The sequence below is a fragment of the Empidonax traillii genome, unplaced genomic scaffold (assembly GCF_003031625.1).
Source record: "Empidonax traillii isolate 1590-97213 ecotype Southwest subspecies unplaced genomic scaffold, ASM303162v1 scaffold219:size747757, whole genome shotgun sequence".
Taxonomy (NCBI): Eukaryota; Metazoa; Chordata; class Aves; order Passeriformes; family Tyrannidae; genus Empidonax; species Empidonax traillii.
The window spans coordinates 99,260-115,454 of NW_020955412.1; the positions used below are offsets into that span (position 1 = coordinate 99,260).

Genomic DNA, 16,195 nt, shown 5'->3' on the forward strand with positions numbered 1-16,195 from the left:
TCCTAGGAAGGATAAACGACAGTAGGCTTCTATCAACAGTGCTCTCCAAAGGAGGAGGGGAGAAGGTTTCTGCTGCTTGTGTACTATTACCCACCTTATTTGACTAGGAAGCTCAACCAAAGCTGACTTCTTTAAGTGTTTATATGAATCACTCAGTCTAATGCTCCCAGTGGGAGTTTTAGCTCATGTTTTAACACAGCCAGGCTCATTTCACCAAGTCCTGAAAGGTAGAAATAACACAGCTTTTCCATTCAACATTCCTTTTGCTGTTTAATCTGTTTTATAAGAGCACAGCTGTTATGCCAAAGGAGCTGCAAATCTGAAGCAAGAAGTGAACACAGGGGTATTAAGCAAGATTTGCTATTAGACTGAAATCTCAGGAGGTTTGTAGTTGTGTAACTCTTCTGAGCTGGATGATTAGATTTGTCTGTTAACACAAACAAGGACATTTGTGGAAAAGAAAAATAAAACAAACAGATGGGTGGCTCCCTTTGCATTAAGGCCAAACAATTACAGATTATTTTAAAGAAAACAGAAGAATGTTCCATTTTACAGAGCATTTCTCAGAGAGACAATGGGGACAAAAGACAAGGCATATAAACACACAGTAAACTTCTGTGCTACTCTCAAGGAAAGCAGGACTATCCAGCTACTACCTAATACAACAATGCTGTTTGTTTCTTAAAAAGTGAATTCCTCTTCTCCCTGGCCCATTTCACTGCCAAAGGATTATGTAAACAGTGCTTTTTTTCTCACTTCTTTTCTACCCCCAGTTTTAGGCTGGTTTTGACATCTATGAAACCAAATGAGTGAAACACCTCCACATTTCCTCCTTAGTGGGTACTTAGTCCTTTCTTCTGTCCCCTTGGCCAGGGACTGCAGCCTAAAGCAGGGTGCTCAGGTACCTCACACTAGAGCACAGGAAGGTTACATGTCATCCCCTGGGGCTTTCATTCACATCAGTGTCTTTCTCAGCTGGACACATCCAGATGGGCATCGAGATGCTGCACACCAATTTATGCTCTTGCCTAGGTGGCCAACATTCTTACTGGCCCGTGAGCACCTCCTGATCCCAGATGGGGTCGGTGGCAGGACCGAGTTTGTGGTAGCAGTATTGGAGTCATGGTGTGGGCTGCACGGTCAGTCCCTGCAGCTGTCTGCAGGGACATATGGTTAGGGAGCATCAGGCCTCATGTCACTTAAGTCTTACTGGTCCCTGAGTAGGAGAGAGAGGTGAAGTTGCAGTGCCAGTGAGACTCACACATGTTATGTGACTGCAGCTTTGCAGGAACAAGACTCAGTCTCCAACCCTTCTTCAGTGATTGCCGAATCATCTCTCAGAGCCAAGATGTCTGGAGCACTTTCATGCTCTCTGTAGGACTCCTCTGCGGTGTTAACCTCACCAATGTCTGCATGTAAAAAACCCAGTCAGCTGGAACAGGGTTCTTGCGTACCTGCTTCATGATTAACTTTTTTTTTCCCAGGCTAGAGGAGGCTTTAGGAATATCTGAAGTACAAGAGAGGAGTTGCCATGAGGCTAAGTTCACGTGAGGTGGGTCTAGCAGGAGGGTGTGTTCATGCACTGCTTCCACTGGCTTGAAGCTAAAATAATCAAGTCATCATAAAGAATGTGGACAGTGTGTGATCACTGATGTTTCCTCACAGATGTTGAAATCCCTAGTCATTTACGACTGTAAATGCGCTTTTTTTTTTTTTTCCTGGAAAACACATGTTTCACAAATATTCTGCAGTGCAAATTCCTGTTCAGTTACTTGGAAGGAGGTCAGGTTCCCTTAAAATAGTCAGTGATTCTTGTCAGCAAATAATAACAGTCTCATTAAATAAAAACCTCCCCATCCTGCTGTCCTCCACCTTCCTTTCAGCAAAAGTATTTAGGTGCTGAATAATAGTCACAAAAAACTATTATTCACACTTAAAATGCACAGCCAGCACATGCAAACTGGTGGATAAATGTGCTTGAAGAGAATGGCTCTGGGGTAGCTCTTGATATTCCACAGTCAGGGGACACTGGGGTCCCTCTGAATAACTGGCTTGGGATGAAGACATTAAGATGATACCCAATAGATACTCACACTCCCAGAGTCCAAAGAACATCACTGCAGATGGAAGACAGTCATGGGATCCCAAAACTCTTCCAAGACCAGTTTCTTTTTGTCTGTTTGTTATTAAAGGCGGAAGGGAAGAAATGGGGCAGACTGCTTCAGGCTCCAAAGAAGGCACAGACACTGAGGATTTCACAGCAAGAGTCTCACTGCCTACCTGTGCTCTAGAAAAATTCAGGGTAGTCTGGACCCAGCTCAAAGCAAAACAGATCATTTGCAGTGAATCCAGGCGCTCTGTGCATTTGCATTATTTTTATATTTCCCTATCACATCCCACCATCCATGAACACCCTGCTCACTGGGAGGGACTGCAGATCAGGATCTTTTGCAGGCACTGCAGGTGTGGAGGTACCTACCGGGGCCTGTGGGCCCTTGATGCGTGAGCTAGTATACATCTTCTGTAGGAATCTTGTGCTGCCAGGTTTTTTACAACAAAGTTAATATGTGAGATCTGAAACAAATATTTACTGTTTTTTTAATCTAACAATAAAGGGTTTCATCAAAAGTAAGATAAATTTAAAAGACCGGGATGACATCAGAGACCATAGTTTCAATCTATGAAATAACCGAAACCAGTATATGCGCATGAAAAGTCTGTGGTTTTTAAGCAAGGAGTAACCACAGAAATCTGTGTACAAAGAAGAAGTAATAGTGGCAGACCATGAAACATGCTAGATGCGAATGTTTCGATAACATTCAAAGAGCAAATACATAATTCAGTTTAACTAATGAGTCTGCATGCAGCCTATGAGTATCTAATGGGTTGACACAACAAACGTAATTAGTTTGTAAGTTCCTGAGGGCAAGCACAGGTCCCAGCGATCTCACATCAGGAATAGCTGTACCAAAGGGAATTAGTCACAACACCAGAGGGAATATGTAGATTATCTGCATGATCTTCTACCTACCTCAGGTCAGAGAACTCCCCTGACCTAATTCCCTCCCATTTGAACTATAACATTTCTTTGAGAAAAAGACATTTTACTGTAAAATATTTAATGCTGAAGAACTAGCCACAAACCTTAGCATGCTTCTCCAATTGCTTAATTACTTGCATTGTTAATTATTACTGGTTTTTTGTCTTGAGTCTGAATGTGCCAAGTTTCATCCTGCAGCCTTTTAATCTCATGAGGCCTTACTCTGAGAAGGGGAAGAGCCCTCTGCTGTCTTTTTCCCTGCTGAAGGCTAGGTCCAAGTACACAGGAGCTGTGTGCCTGCTCCTGGATGGGAACCCAAACCTCTGTTATCTACTTCAGCCACGGGTGTGCATGCTGGGGGAAAGCCATCAGGGTCATGGAGAGAGGGGTTGCATGGAGCTTTTCTTAGGCAAGGCCAAGAACCGCAGCACAAGCACATTACACTAGTGAGTAGGGCACCTGGCTGGCATGGGGAGGAGGGGCAAGAACAAGTTCTTTTCCTGGAGTGATTTCAAGGCTGTTTAATGCAGAACATGTACACAGAAGTGAGAAGATCTGTGGGTGGTGTATGACAGTGGTGGACGTGGCCTCAACTGGGCATGCTGAGGGGACTCCAGGGACTGCAATACTCTGCCTAGATTTAGGAGCCTGATCCAATCTAGGCAGGAGCAAGCAGCAGAGATTTGTGTCCAGGACATGCACAGCAACAGAACTGCAGCCCAACAGAGAGGTGCCAAGTCAGTTTAGTTGCCTCAAGGGTTAGGCAGTTGCTGAACAAATACCTTTCTACATCTAAATTTTGATGGTGTAAGTCTGCTTACACACCTTCTGGGGCACCCAGATCTTTTTTCTTATCGAGTCCTCACTGACTTTGATTAAGTCACTGCCCTGACTTCAGCTAGGGTAGAGTTAATTCCTTCTCAGTAGCTGTTGCAGTGCTGTGGTTTTGATTTGGAACGAGTACGGTGTTGATAACACACTGGTGTTTTGGGATTTTGCTGAGTTGTGTTTATCCAAAGTCAAGGACTTTTTTTTTTTCTTGTCTCATGCTCTGCCAGTGAGGAGGTACACAAAAGAAACTGTGAGGGAGCATAGCTGGGACAGGTGATCCAAACTGACCAAAGGGATATTCCACACCATAGAATGTCATGCTTAGTATATAAACTGGGGGACATTACCTGGAATGGTGGCCAAGCTAGTCTTGGGAAGGTGGGTCTGGTATTGGTCAGTGGGTGGTGAGCAATTGCACTGTGCATCACTTGGGGTTTTTTCTCTGTTTATTATCATTATTTACTGTTATTATTTTATTTTACTTTATATTCAGTTAATAAACTGTTCTTATTTCAACATACAAGTTTTACTTGGATTCTCTTGCCCATTCCACTGGGGTGGGGTGGGGGGAGAGAAGGAGGGTTGAGTGAGCAGCTGTGTGGTGCTTCATCTCCAGCTTGGCTTAAAAGCCCACATTAAGGGCTGTGTAAAAAGTACAAGCAATATTTCGAAACCAAAATCTTTCCTGTTTGTGGACCCAAGGATCTTGCTGTTCCTTTTGTCACAGAGTTACATGCCCCAATCACCTGTTACTTGCTAATCCCTACTGTTTGCTCCAGGACTTTTCAGTGTTGCCTGTCTTCATCATAGTCACTGATGCTCCAAGTCTGACCTGCATGGTGTTACTCCCTGCAATCAGGATGGTTGTGATTTGCAGCACATGAGAAGTTGGTTCAGAAATGCTTGACAGCTTTTCAACATGTACACACATATGCCATGCAGATGGCAGGTGCCTTGCAGTGAATTAGTGGGACTAGTGGAATTAGTGAACTAGTAGACTAAGGATTTTTTAAAAAGATGTTGCATGGTCCTTCAGGTACTGAAAGCTGAAAAATATTATCCTGAGGTCTTTTGTTCTGAGATTGACAGTGGATGTACGTTACAATTTACTCAGTGCTAGGCAGCCATTCTTAATCTATCTGACCACTGTTCCAACCTTTGTGTCAGCTGCAAACTTCATCACTCACGATTATATCCAGGACATGGTTTAAAACAAAACAACACATTAAACAGTGTAAGACAACACCCAGTCCCTGCACAACCTCTCAGGAAAAGAATTACTTAAGGATGGTTCCTTTTTCAGTTATTTTAAGACTAGTGTGCCTGGTTTACACTAATGTGAACAAGATCGAGTTTATATTCTTCTACTTTTTTAATCAAAGTGATTTTCTAGCCAGCTGGTTGCTTACAGAAGCAACAAAGAAGCAGTAAAACTTGCCATCTTTTTTTAGAAATATGTTTGACACAACTGCTTTCTTTAATCCTATGTTGATTTGCATTAATAACAACAACAACAACAATTATTATTATCATTACTACTACTACTAAGCTTCTTTAATATTTCATTCATCAAAACCCTCTGTCTACTCTGTTCTCATTTCTCCTGGGAGCAAAGCGAAGCTGACAATCTGTCACCATCAGGTTATCTGATATACCTGCTTTTAATATTGGCAGAGAATTGATTTTTTACCCACCTATCTTCATACTTCTGCTATCCCAAGACTTAATGAAATTATAATTATTTTTCTTGCCTGTCTCTCTTAAAAGTATCAGATACAGAAGGGTCATACCTACCAATTTTAAAATCCGTCAAGTTAAGAGATTCTGTTTACCACTCTCTGTTATTTTTGGAATGTAAAGTATGTCATCAGCCCTCTGAGAAATGCATACTTAATCCTGCTCTTTACCCACTATGTAACTGGATTATTTACTAAACATTTCAATTTTTTCTGCATGTTTTTGAAAATTCTGCTATTTTACACTGATGAATAATCATCAGAGGATCAGAAATGGATTCTGAGGGGTTATGAAATATCAGTATCATGAGTTAGCCAGAAAAATATAAAGAAAATTATTAAAAGTCTTGAATTTAAAAACCAGAATAGCTTCAATGCTTCCTTTTTACTTCTAGCTTTATGAACCTTAGATCTTGTTCCCATGCTTTTCTTCACCAGCTGAGAGCTAGAAGTATAAGTTTATTAATAAAAAGATGTTCTTTTTATTTTAGTCATCTGACTCCAGAAGTTAGGGCTTTAAGAAAAGAGATCAACCACCAGGAAACTTACGATGACACATGAGAGCTGTTAAATTTTCTACAGCATCACCAGTGCTGTAAGAATAGTGACATTGAAAGGAGCAGTTAGTGACAATCAGTACCACTGCCAATGTGGCATCTACCTATTTGGTTAAAAATGGGAAAAACTGGTTTTCCTTTTAAAGTGCATCTGCAACCTCTAGCAAGCTGGCTCTGGCATTCAGTCTGGTTGCCATACTGGAAGCCTCCCACCTCCAGCTCCTCCTTTGACTGGTTGTTACAAGCTGTTCTGTGAGAAGCCCACTTCAATACCCAAATTGCCTTCACACACTGGTGCTTCCAGAGCCCAGGACAGGGAAAACTGGACTTTTGTTACACCCTATATAAGTGGTATAGACCACAGATATAAGCTCCTGCTGAGCGTAGGATCCCCACATAGTCCACAGGATCAAGCCTACACATGTCAACGTTTTTTTCAGAACTAAGAACAAATTAATTTAAAGCTTCTTCTCATCATCCAGCTTAGTTTTCATCCTTGTTTAGCTGTCTCTCAAATACATAATTATCTGAATATACAAAACATACTTAGCACCAGCCATTTGAAGTTTAACAAAGACAAGTGTCAGATTCTACACTTGGGTTGGGACAACCCTGGTTGTACATACAGACTGGGGAATGGGAGGCTGGAAAGCAGCACCACAGAGTGGGACCTGGGGGTCCTGGTTGATGGCAAGTTGAATACGAGTCAGCAGTGCCCTGGCAGCCAGGAGGGCCAACCGTGTCCTGGGGGGAATTAGGCACAGCATCATCAGCCAGTTGAAGGAGGAGATTGTCCTACTCAGCTCTGCACCGGTGCGGGCTCACCTTGAATATCATGTGCAGTTTTGGGCACCGCAATATAAGAAACATAAAAAGATATTAGAGAGTGTCCATAGGAGGGAGAAGAGTATGGTGAAGGGCCTGGAGGGGAAGTGTATGAGGAGCAGCTGAGGGCACTTGGTCTGTTCAGGCTGGAGGAGACTGTAGTGACCTCACTGCAGTTTAGAACTTCCTCATGAGGGGAAGAGGAGGGGCAGGCACTGATCTCTTCTCTGTGGTGACCAGTGACAGGACCCGAGGGAATGGCCTGAAGCTGTGTCAGGGTAGGTTTAGGTTGGATACTAGAAAAAGGTTCTTCACCCAGAGGATGGCTGGGCTCTTGAACAGGCTCCCCAGGGCAGTAGTCACAGCACCAAGCCTGACAGCATTCAAGAAGTGTTTGGACAAGGCTCTGAGGTGCACGGTGTGATTCTTGGGGTGTCCTGTGCATGGCCAGGAGTGGAACTTCAATGATCCTTGTGGCTTGCTTGCAACTCAGGATATTCTATGATTCTATGTTTCTGTTATTTGCTGCCACTGTGTACTAGCTATTTACCCATACATTTATATATATACAGATGTAAAAGGGAAATTTTCTGTTTACTCTGCTGCTCAGAAATGCGTCCTATTCTCGTCAATCATCTTAAAGATATTATTTCTTTTGGGCAGGGAGCATCCACAATGTCTCCTGTATCGGTTAACCGCATCTCCGCCGACCAAGCCCCAGAAGCCCTGGGAGCGGGCTCCAAAAGCTCGCTTTGAGCTCCCTCTGCTGCCGACCGTCCTGCAGAAAGCCTCTCGGGCGCAGCTCTGGCCTCAGTAGCAGGAGCAGCACTGTTGTACCGTGGGATGATCATGGACTGCTTGTCACTTGGCTGTTGGAAGTGATGAGGTAGGCGTGAAGCCTCTGCAGAACACAGGGTAACGCACCACATTCTGGAGGCTCCGATTCTGCGAAAACGTAAGTGCTTGATGCTGTGTGAAAACCCCAAGTGCGATGCATCTGCATTGGATGGCAGCAAGTGCTGCCGTAGGCTGTGGGGGCCTGGATGGCCCACAGCCCCTGCCCGACCTGCGCCAGCCCTATGCTGAGCGCAGCCCCACAAAGCCACCATGACGTGGGAAAGGCATTAAGAGGCTTCAAACAGCAGAAGCAAAGTTTACAAAACCGAAGTGGCCAGGGCTCGGACGATGGAGCCAGGGCTCCCTGCTGGAGTGGGCTGGCCGGAGTTTGGTGGGCCAGGGGCCCAGGGGCAGCATGGCCCCCACACAGAATCAATTAGGTTGGGAAAAACTTCTGAGATCATCCAGTTCAACTTATGACCTAACAACTATACCATGGCACTAAGTGCCATGTTCAGTCTTTCCTTAACCACCTCCAGGGATGGTGACTCCACCCCCCCCCCCCCCCCGGGCAGCTCATTCCACTCTTTAATCACCCCTACTCTGAAGAAATTCCTCCTAATGTCCAATGTGAACCTCCCCCGGCACAGCTTAAGACTATGTCTTCCTCTCCTGTCACTAATTACCTGGGAGAAGAAACCCCCCCAGCTGGCTACAACCTCCTTTCAGATAGTTGTAAGAGAGCAATAAGGTCCCCCCTCAGCCTCCTTTTCTCCAGGCTAAACAACCCCAGCTCCCTCAGCTGCTCCTCATAGGACTTGCACTCAGACCCTTCACCAGCCTTGTTTCCCTTCTCTTGACATGCTCCAGCATCTCAACGTCCTTCCTGAATTGAAGTGCCCAGAACTGGACACAGTACTCGAGGTGTGGCCTCACCAGCACTGAGTACAGTGGGACAATCACTGCCCTGGTCCTGCTGGCCACATCACCACTATTGCTGATACAGGCCAGAATGTCACAGGCCTCCTCGGACACACGGGCACACTGCTGGCTCATATTCAGCCACCGCTGACCAGCAGCTACCAGGTCCTTTTCTGCCGGGCTGCTTTCCAGCCACTCTTCCCCCAGCCTGTAGTGTTCCTCCTGAACCTCATGCAACTTGGGCCTCGGCCCATCGATCTGCCCCGTCCAGATCCCTCTGCAGAGCCTTCCTGCCCTCCACCAGACCAAGTGCTCCCACCTAAGTTGGTGTTGGAGCCCGCGAACGTCCGCCGGGTGTATGCGCGGGGGCGGTGGCGGTGGCGGCGGGCCCGTTGCCATGGCAGCAGGTGTGCCCGCCCGGCCCGGCCCGGCCCAGGTGCAGCCGAGCGGCGCCGCCGGCACATTCACCCACCCGCGGCCCGGGGAGCCCGCGGCGTGTTCGTGCTCCGCGGCTCGGCCTCGGCTCGGCGGGTGAGCGGGGTGGCGGCCCGGCCGGGAGGCGGGAGGGCGGGGGGACAGCCCTCAGGAAGCTTAACGCAACTTTCCGCTGAGTGCGCGGGGCGCCGGGGGCGGGTGTCCGGGCTCGACTTTGAGCCCGGCGGCCGCACTGAGGTGAGGCGGGGGCGGTGGGGGGACAGAGCTCCGGAGGGGTCCCTGTGAGAAGGGAGAGAGCTCCCGGACCCGCTCCCCCGGTTCAGCCTGCGCTTGCTGGAGCAGCCTGGGCCTGCAGCTGTCCCAGAGGTGCTTGCTGGGGCTTTTTTGTGTTTTAGAGCTTGCAGCGGGGGGAAGTGTTTAATCGTGAGGTGAAGATGCTGTTATCGTTGTGGCGTATTTGGTATGGTCAGAAAACCTTCATCACGGTGCTGAGCGCACTGACTCTTATTAGTATTATAGTTAAAAGGTTGAGCTTTGTCAACTTTAGGGAGGAAATAGTTGAAAATTAGGCTGAAGCCTCACTTCTGGTTATGCAAGTGTGAGGCTCCTATAGGATGCTGGTGCTCACTGCTTCTTGTAGTCGTCTCTCTAACTAGGTGTGCTTCTTTTAAGACCAGCAGGGCAACAACAGGCAAGATGACAGCTGTGAGGTATGAACAAGGGACACAGCCAACAGAAGCATCCGGGTGAGTGGAATGAACTGTGCCAATGTGGGGTTTGGGATTGAATATGCCAATATTCAATATGTGTGGTCCCCTGTGTCTAGTTTCTTAGTGCTTCAAATATAACAAAGGGGATAATGATGCAGTGTTTGAAGTTCATATAGCATATAGCTTTTTTATCTCTCACATGCCCCAGCCCCCCACTTGCCAATGCCGTTGTGTGAGAGGAAGGATATCTTTGAGAGAAATACGCTGTGATTGATTTCTTGTAAGTAGTTAATAAGTGACTAATGAGTGCAGAATATCCACCGTTGGTATAATAAGCTCATGGCAGTAAAGTCTGCTCTTTTTTAGCATCCAGACTGTCAAGATACCAACCAGAGATTGTCAAAGTTTCTTGTACAGCAAGATGCTCTGTTCTCTTTTAAAGCCTCAAGTCTGAATTGCCTTTACCTGTAAGCAGGCAGAAAAGCTTATACTCTGTAGAGAGAGTATATGTGTGAAGGAAATAATTTCTACTATGTCCTCCTTTTCTTCTCTCCCACCCCAGTAGTCAAAGGCTAACTGCAGTAGCTTGTGGCAGAGAGCTTGTTCTGGCTTGGACAAGTAGATATAGAATGATCAGCAAAACAACCTCCCTCTGAGGAAAGCATTATCTAGAACTGAATTCTTGTGTGAGAGCACAATGGAAACACTGTACTTGGACTTGGCTTCTGTTTTGTTGTTGTGTGAAAGATTGTCTTCCTAACTCAAAACACTTCTGTTTCTCATTCTTATTGTGGCTTATTTTATTCACAGTAGAGGATAAGAAGGTGGCATTTAGTGCATTTCATATGTCCACAAGTATAAGCAAGTGACCTTCAGCAAAATTGCTGTAGCAACAGCAGTAACATGCTTTAATAATTGAAGCATTTCTGCTGTTCAGTAAGTGTAAATACCTAAGTGAATATTCCATAAGAATAGCTGGGAAGCAGACTTGAACAGCTACACATTACTAGAGCTTTGCTTTGGCTGTAGGAGGAAAATGAACACACTGGCATCTGGAGATACTGGAGCTAAAAAAATAAGGTGTAAATACTGAAATTGTTGTGGTAGAATCATTGCTCTGTTGAGCCTAATATTGAGTGCAGGTGATAAAACATCAGTGCTGGCTGCTGAAACTATAGGAGAAGCATCATTAAACTTCCTGCCCAGGCTGCAGAGGCAGTGGAGGATGAAGAATACTTGAGTCCACACTAATGCTTCAGACATGCTAGGCTGCTTCAGAACAGTGTGAAAACATCAGTATTGAATATGTGTGTGTAGCTGTGCCTGCCCAAGAAGCAATGATGCCAGAGGCAGAGCCACTGTGGCTGTCCTATTATGCACCACAGTATTTCTGTGGAAAAGGCTGAAATAAAAACTTCTGGATTTGGATGTTAGGCTTTTTCTCTGAAGTTGTCATGTGGCCTTCAAAAACCAAAACTTTGATCTAAAGAGACCCTTTTAAGGAAGTTATGGCAAGCAGCCACTACCCCAAAAATATGCTGGTTTAGCACTAGCTCAGCTGCTACTCTCGTCTTCCAGTTTCCGGTCTGGCATCCTGCTCTGTACAAAAACATTTCTGTGCTATGGCTTTTCTGGTGAAAGAAGTTTACTGAACAAGAAGTTTACTGTAATAGCATTAGTGTCACTTGGGCTCACTGAAGCCATTTTTATATGTACATTTCCGGCACTTCTAGAGCCTGGACTGTTAAATCCTTAGTGGATTCTTGAATGCCCTGTTTTAAAGCCCTTTATCCTACTGCTGAACACATCTGTCTCTTTGGGGGGAGGGAAAACTTTTGAGAGATGGATTGCTAATGGGAAATAGGTCACTACAAGCCAAGGGATTCTACTGTGTCAACACGGGGAAAATCTTTCTTCCCCCGGTACTAGGCCTATTTTCTGGCAGGGGCTGCTGCTCACTGCCCGGGTGACAGTTAATTCTTCTCTCTGGAACAACAAATAGTAGCAATATATTGAGCTGACATCTGTATCACTGTGTGGCTTGTATTATTCCTTTACCAGCTCTCCGACAGCAGAAGAGCCCACAGTAAAGATTGATGATGGTCGTGATGAGGATAATGAACCCAACAGCTATTCCAAGTAAGCTAATGATATACTAAATTACTTACTTACTCCCAAAAGTGGAATCTGCAGAGCCAAAATAAGAAGGCAGATGGCTTGCTGAAGTAAAGATAAGCCCAGTAAAATGCTTGATATTGATATTTGCTCTAGCACATAGTTAAGACAAGTAATTTGAGGAAGCTTCTTTATGCCTGTGGAGATAAAAGCCCAACACAAGAACCCAAGTTCATATATTATGGAGAATGGGTAGTCCAAACTGAATTGATTAAATTTTCCCAGAGGAATGAGTTTGTGGGAGCACAGAAGAATAAGTGCTGGTGAGAAAATGAGGTGAATGAGTATCTGGAGTAAGCAATAAGCCTCATGGCCCTCATCAAGACTAAACTGCCTGAACTTTCTAGTAGGTAACTCTGTTCTTGAAGTAGTTATTTTCTAACAGTGTTTAGCTCATGTCACCATGTTACTGACTCTTATAGCAAAATTAATCAATACCGTGACAAGTCAGTGGACTTGTTTCTGTGCTCCTGCAGCTCAAGAACAGCAAGACTAAGCCCATTATCTTAGTTATCCTATGTGATGTGTTTTTCTAGATTTCAGGAGTTGACATCTACAAATGTATTTCACAAAAGCTTTAAGCTAAATATGTAAGCAAATGTGCCATGTTTTCTTCAACTGCTTTAATATTTTGGCAGGCCAAATTGGAGTTGTATGTATATATATTTCAGCCTGTAGTGTACCTAGTAGAGGTACTTGTCCGCAGACTGTGGAAGCTGAAGTCTTGGTGTACCTACTTCAATTGCATTCTGAGTTGACTGGACAAAGACATAGACCAACAAACAGTGTAATTATGGCAGTGTTTCCTTAGATATTTGACATTCATAAATGTGAGGAACACCTTCTATATGCAAAGCTGCTTCCAGGACAAGACATGTTATAACATCCTTGACTTCTGTAAGAACAGAAGTTCTTACATATACAACCAAGTATTTCCTTCCTGCTTAAGGATATAGATGTTTGCTGATTAGAACTTGTACCTTGGTTTAAAATAAGAACCTAATAATGAAGAGTGTGGGTGAATTCAGTAACCCCAGCAAGATTCTGCCTCAGAACTTGAAAGGTATCTAGCTGTGTCTTAAACTGAGTTATTGAGGTGTACCAAGTGAAATGCAATGCTTAAGTTATCCTAGAGGAAACAAGTATCTTGGACAGGATCACTGGGGTGCAATGTGTTACTGAGCAGACAAAAACTTCTTGTAAGAGTGCAAAAGAAATCTACCAGTACTTTTTGTCAGTATGCTAGTAGTTATGGTAAGTCCAACTGTTAATAATATGCTGGGAAAAGGTGTTTTCTTTTAAGTGTCTAAGAAAAGACTTGATGCTTACAGTAGTTAAATAATCTTGGGATTACTTAGCAGACTGGCAATCTGTTTTTTGAACTCTCAGAATCAAGGGTTTCCAGGTTCTACACCAAAAACTTCTACCTTAGTTATCAGTGCAACCTAAAGAGACTTCCTGCCAATGAGTTACATAAAGGCCTGTCTCTCAACCAGAGGGCTTAAAGCAAACCAAAGAGGCAATAAAATCTACTGTAACTGAAAATGGGAGCTGTGGTTGAAGATAACTCTCACAACTGGAAGAATTTGGCTTCAGAAACTTTCTTAAGAGGCAGTTGGGTTTTCAACCTGAAAGCCAAACTGATATTTCCTTTAAAGGTAGAAGTGGGATTTGCCTTCCTCTATTCCAAGAGCACAGGAGCTATTAACAATGCAGCTTTTTTCAGGCTTAGGGAAAAAAATGGTCTGATACAATGATCTAATATATCAAACAAAATCCCTGAAGAGATGTCTAGCTTCCAATCTTCCTCTTCACCAATAGTTATTATATAAGCCCACTTTTTATAGCTTATTAAGCCAGAGTTCTAGTGTCACTGGAATTGTGACACTGAATAATGTTACAGATAAGTACATACTGCTGTGCTCCTAGGGTCCGTAAACTGATTAATACTTTTTCTAACAAGTGGCCAAAGCATTGTTGTCAAGTATACACTTCGTGAATGCAACAGAATAATCTTCTCTTAAACCACTACTATACAGAATACTAAAACCAAAAGAACATGAACAAAAGGGTATAACTGCTCTTGTGGCTAATATCTGTAGCAAAATGTCACTTGTTCTGATGTCAGTTCTCTTGTCTTGCAGTGCAATTAGGAGAAAAATTTCCCCATTTGTGATGTCATTTGGATTCAGGTAAAAACTCATGCTTGTAATGATATATGGGCAAGGTAAAAACAGTCCTTGATTGTGGTGTAAGAACTTGGAGAGTTACAACAGTAACTCTAGCCTGCTTTTCTGAAAAGTACTGAATGCCCTGTCACCCCCAGAAAGGGTGACATGAGACAAGTACTGGGATTGAAAAATAAGTCTTAAACAGATATGACTGCAATCTCCAAGGAGAGCTGAAAGTCAGACCTGTAAATGCCATTGACTGGGATAAAGTGCCTGTAATGGCTTATTCTAGGCTGGCAGCCTTTGAGCAAACAGTTGGTCAGCTGTATGCAGTCTGTGTGCTGGAACAAGGTAAGCTGTTAAAGGCAGGTATTTTTAAGGGACTGAATTAAGTCATGAGTGGGAAGGAAATTTGAGTAAGATGAAAGTACTGAAATTTGCGTGCCTTAAAGCATTCAGGTTTGCCCTGTTTCTAGGTAGCTGAAGAATTATAAGGTGATAAATACAGCTATGTCTGAGGTAAATGTAGGGTTCCACGTGGATGATGCTTTCTGTGCAGATCACTTAAAAATGCAATTGGAATCCTTCAGCTGCTAATTAAGCGGGCCTCAGTCTATGTAAGAGGACAAACTCTTGCTGAAACAGCTTAAGACAAATCTGGGATTGTGCTATTCAGTTGATAAATGTCAGCAATTCATTCCTACCTCTCAAGTTGACTTGTATTTTTCTCTTTGCAGAGTATTTGGAGTAGTACTTATCATTGTGGACATTACAGTCGTGATTGTGGATCTGGCTATCAGTGAGAAAAAGAAGGGTGTTAGAGAGATTCTTGAAGGTGTTTCCCTGGCAATAGCACTCTTCTTTCTCATCGATGTTCTTCTGAGGGTGTTTGTTGAAGGGTAAGACATGGGCAAAAATTAAGTCAGAATGGCAAATCCTCAGGCTAGGAAAGAAGCAGAAGTTCAAGCTAGGGCTATGAACATGGATGCCTTGTAGGCAAATTTTCTGGTCAAAGATGATAGCCACATCTTTTCTTGGCTGTCTGTGTTGGTTGTTACCCTTCTATAGAATAATCTGTAAGTGCTTTTGGTATAAGCAATATAAGCAAGTGATTGGAATCTACATCAGCTTTGCCATACCTTATGTATGTAAATCAGGTTTAAGATTACTTTTAGTGAGACTTCAGTGCTTAGTGCTAAGAACTAGTTCAGGAGAGCTTCTCTCCAGTAGTAGCTCTGTATAAATGATTCTCTTCCTGAAGATATATTTTAGTCTTTGGGCACCTGTCTAAAACTCTCCTTGATTTCAGCTTCAGGAACTATTTCCGGTCCAAACTGAATATTTTGGATGCATTCATAGTGGTGGGCACTCTGTTAATTAATATGACGTACTCCTTCTCAGACCTTGCTGCAGCAGATCAGATACCAAGGTGAGAATGGTATGGCAGCTGGTAAGTGTGAGCTTTTGATAGTCTTCTAAGAATTTTCTTGGGCTCCTCTAAGCTAGACATGTGCATACTAGATCACAAATATGACTGATAGTGTTACATGGTATTAATGGAGGATAGACGCATGTAACTTTGGTCTACAGTTATATTGTAGGCTGTCCCTGTCTGGTAGGCAGAGGTGATATGAACATGTCAGTTGGGGTAACTAAAAGTGAGTAGTGAGGCCATAAAATGCTCTGACTCGAGTAATTTTTGGGAAAGGTATTCAGCAGCCCTGATAGAGAGGGTCTGAAGGCCAGAAAGAAAAGTTGGATTATAGTGGAAATGGAGCAGACAACTGAGGGAGGGTTTCCATCTAATGAGTCTTGAAATAGAAGGAGTTGCCCCAAACTGTCTGATTTCCTTCACTTTGCTTTCTGAAAATCCTGATGGTAATATGTGTTGGATTTTTCAGCCATACCCTAGGGAGAGAAAACATGCTGTTTATATGCATAAGCTAATTCAAGTCCT

The 16,195-nt window shown here is 43.9% G+C and overlaps 1 protein-coding gene across 4 annotated transcripts in view; it reads left to right on the forward strand.

The window, feature by feature from the left end:
* The first annotated feature begins 9,174 nt into the window (after positions 1-9,174).
* Positions 9,175-16,195, forward strand: part of LOC114059358 (phosphatidylinositol 3,4,5-trisphosphate 3-phosphatase TPTE2-like) — a 19,706-nt gene continuing 12,685 nt past the window's right edge. Inside the window, exons 1-6 of one of the 4 annotated variants that reach the window (XM_027887695.1) lie at positions 9,175-9,274; positions 9,839-9,928; positions 11,954-12,031; positions 14,212-14,259; positions 14,976-15,137; positions 15,548-15,667. In XM_027887695.1, the coding sequence (XP_027743496.1) occupies positions 9,879-9,928; positions 11,954-12,031; positions 14,212-14,259; positions 14,976-15,137; positions 15,548-15,667 (458 nt within the window). In that variant the 5' untranslated portion in view covers positions 9,175-9,274; positions 9,839-9,878. The other 3 variants (XM_027887696.1, XM_027887693.1, XM_027887694.1) reach the window with 3 other exon arrangements.